The sequence below is a fragment of the Camellia sinensis genome, chromosome 11, assembly GCF_055761805.1.
Source record: "Camellia sinensis isolate YWXY chromosome 11, ASM5576180v1, whole genome shotgun sequence".
Classification (NCBI taxonomy): Eukaryota; Viridiplantae; Streptophyta; class Magnoliopsida; order Ericales; family Theaceae; genus Camellia; species Camellia sinensis.
In genome coordinates this window covers 161,898,959-161,901,093 of record NC_138971.1, presented here as the reverse complement: position 1 = coordinate 161,901,093, position 2,135 = coordinate 161,898,959, and the positions used below count along the sequence as shown (strand labels likewise).

The 2,135-nt window shown below is 28.9% G+C and overlaps 1 protein-coding gene across 1 annotated transcript; it reads right to left on the bottom strand.

The window, feature by feature from the left end:
• Positions 1-1,429: 1,429 nt before the first annotated feature.
• On the bottom strand, positions 1,430-1,801 carry LOC145802828 (uncharacterized). The gene has a single exon (XM_082895619.1). It carries the CDS (start codon positions 1,799-1,801, stop codon positions 1,430-1,432), a length of 372 nt encoding a protein of 123 aa, XP_082751745.1.
• Positions 1,802-2,135: the final 334 nt, after the last annotated feature.

Below are 2,135 nucleotides of genomic sequence, written 5' to 3'. Positions count from 1 at the left end.
CAAAACAAAAAATAGTTACCGGGGTATAATATTTTTTCTATATCTATTCTTTCCTTCGATTTCTCAATTTTTCTACATTTTCTTTGTTACATACGTCTATTTTTCTGTTTTAATGGAGAAAATTTTGAAGTTCAGAATAAGTTGTTTTTAAGTTATAGTTACAGGTGGTGAAAACTGAAAATTTTTACAGTTTCAATTGTTTTTGGTGCTGAAATGAATCATGCTTTAAAATTGCAAAAATTTGCAGTTTCATAACATGTTTTCCAGCTTAATAGAATAATGCTTTGAAACTGTAATATTTTACTATTTCAAAGCTTACTTTTCAGTATGATCAATATTACAGATTATTGGCTTAATTGTTTGTTGTTATGTTTTTTAACTATAATTTCTCAATTTATATATTTTTTGTCGGCAATATTCTGAATATTCTAGTGAGTCTCCGATAATATTCTTGACATTTTCCAGTGACTTTTAGAACACTCTGACGAACTTCCGGTGATGCTCTGGCGACTTTTCGGTGATGCTGAATATTCCGGCGAGTCTTTGATGAGTCTGACGGAAATCGTTGGATGTAGCAACATTTTTAAAGTGATAAAAAGAAAAATAAAAAGAGTTTTTGGTAACAATTAAAAATATGTAGGAATAATTGGTACAAGTATTTTGTTATAGGATTAGATGAGTTTTAAACTTTGTGTATGGGACTTATTGGTAAGTGCCTTAACAAATATTTCTTCTTGGGCTTGGGCACCCTCTGTTTCTTTCAAATAGATGTAATGGCTTTGTTTGATTGATAGCTTGTTTGAAATGCGGGTTGGCTTTTTAACTTTTTAACTATTTTAGTCTAGGGCTAAAAAGTTTCGCTTGGGATAGACTTTTAGTTTTTTTTTTTTTTTTTTTTACTTTTATGAGAAAAATAATTAAATGATTATGGGTTGGATGTGATATTTTGTCATATTCAGCTAAAATAGTCTGCTTTGTCTTATATGGCTATTTTAGCCAAAACATCTTCCCATACAAGCTCTAAATGGACTACAATATAGAATTAAAATTATTAATCCATGGGACTTATATTTCATTATTTGTTTCCAAATTTTATTGTTCGGATTAGATTCTAATGGTTGTTCTATTTAACAAAATTAACGATTTTTTAATCCTACAATTAATAAAGCAAAACAGGCATATTATTGAGATTATGTATTTTTATATTTATTACAAAACAAACATTGGCAAGAGAAAATTATATATCTCATTAATCTAACTAGATAACTAGTGGCGGAGCCAATAGTTTAATATAGGAGGGGCACCTATTAATTGTAATCTCAAAATTTTTCTTCCCCAATTAATAAGAATAGCATAATAATAATTTTTCAAGCTAATATGAAACATTAAAAATTAATATTCATTACCAAAAGTTTTTAATTTTAAATTTTTACAATTGACCCTGATAAGTTTTCATTTTTTGAAATCTTTCCATGATAGTATCATTGTCAATGCCATCAAAAATATCTCTCTCAATGTAGACAACCAAGTTATCATTCATGCATTCATCACACATTCGGTTCCGCAACCGATTCTTCGCAATATTCATAGCTAAAAATACCCTCTCAATAGTAGCAGTTGCAATAGGTAAGATTAATTCTAAAGCCAAAAGCAAATACACCGATGGATATACTTTGTTTCTTCCAATCTCCACCATTTTCTTAGCAAGATTAGCAATTCCATTCAACCTTGAGAACTCACTACTGGATAGCATATCGATAATATATGTATCAAGTTGATCATTATGTACCATGAGCTCCATTGAAGAAAATTCTTCGGGATAAAATTCTGCAAGATGAATTAACTTTTTTTTTCGTCAAAACTGGAGAAAGAGTTGGATGGATTCAAACATACCACACAAAGTAACAACTCAATGTTCGACTGAAATGATCATTTAGTTCTTAAATTTGCATATCCAAAATAGGGTAGAATAATTCAGCACGATAGTGATGTAAGTTTGTAATTTCTTGAGCATTGTGCCTTTTTCTCCCTCGAGCTACAAACATATCATTCGTTTGGAGAACATTAATTTCATGCTTTTATGTATATTAATATTAATAAATTTAAAATAAAAGCAAAATAAAAAAATTCATGTT

What these genes read in the sequence shown, in the direction of transcription:
- LOC145802828 (XM_082895619.1), bottom strand. Translation starts at nt 1,801, where the DNA reads ATGGAGCTCATGGTACATAATGATCAACTTGATACATATATTATCGAT.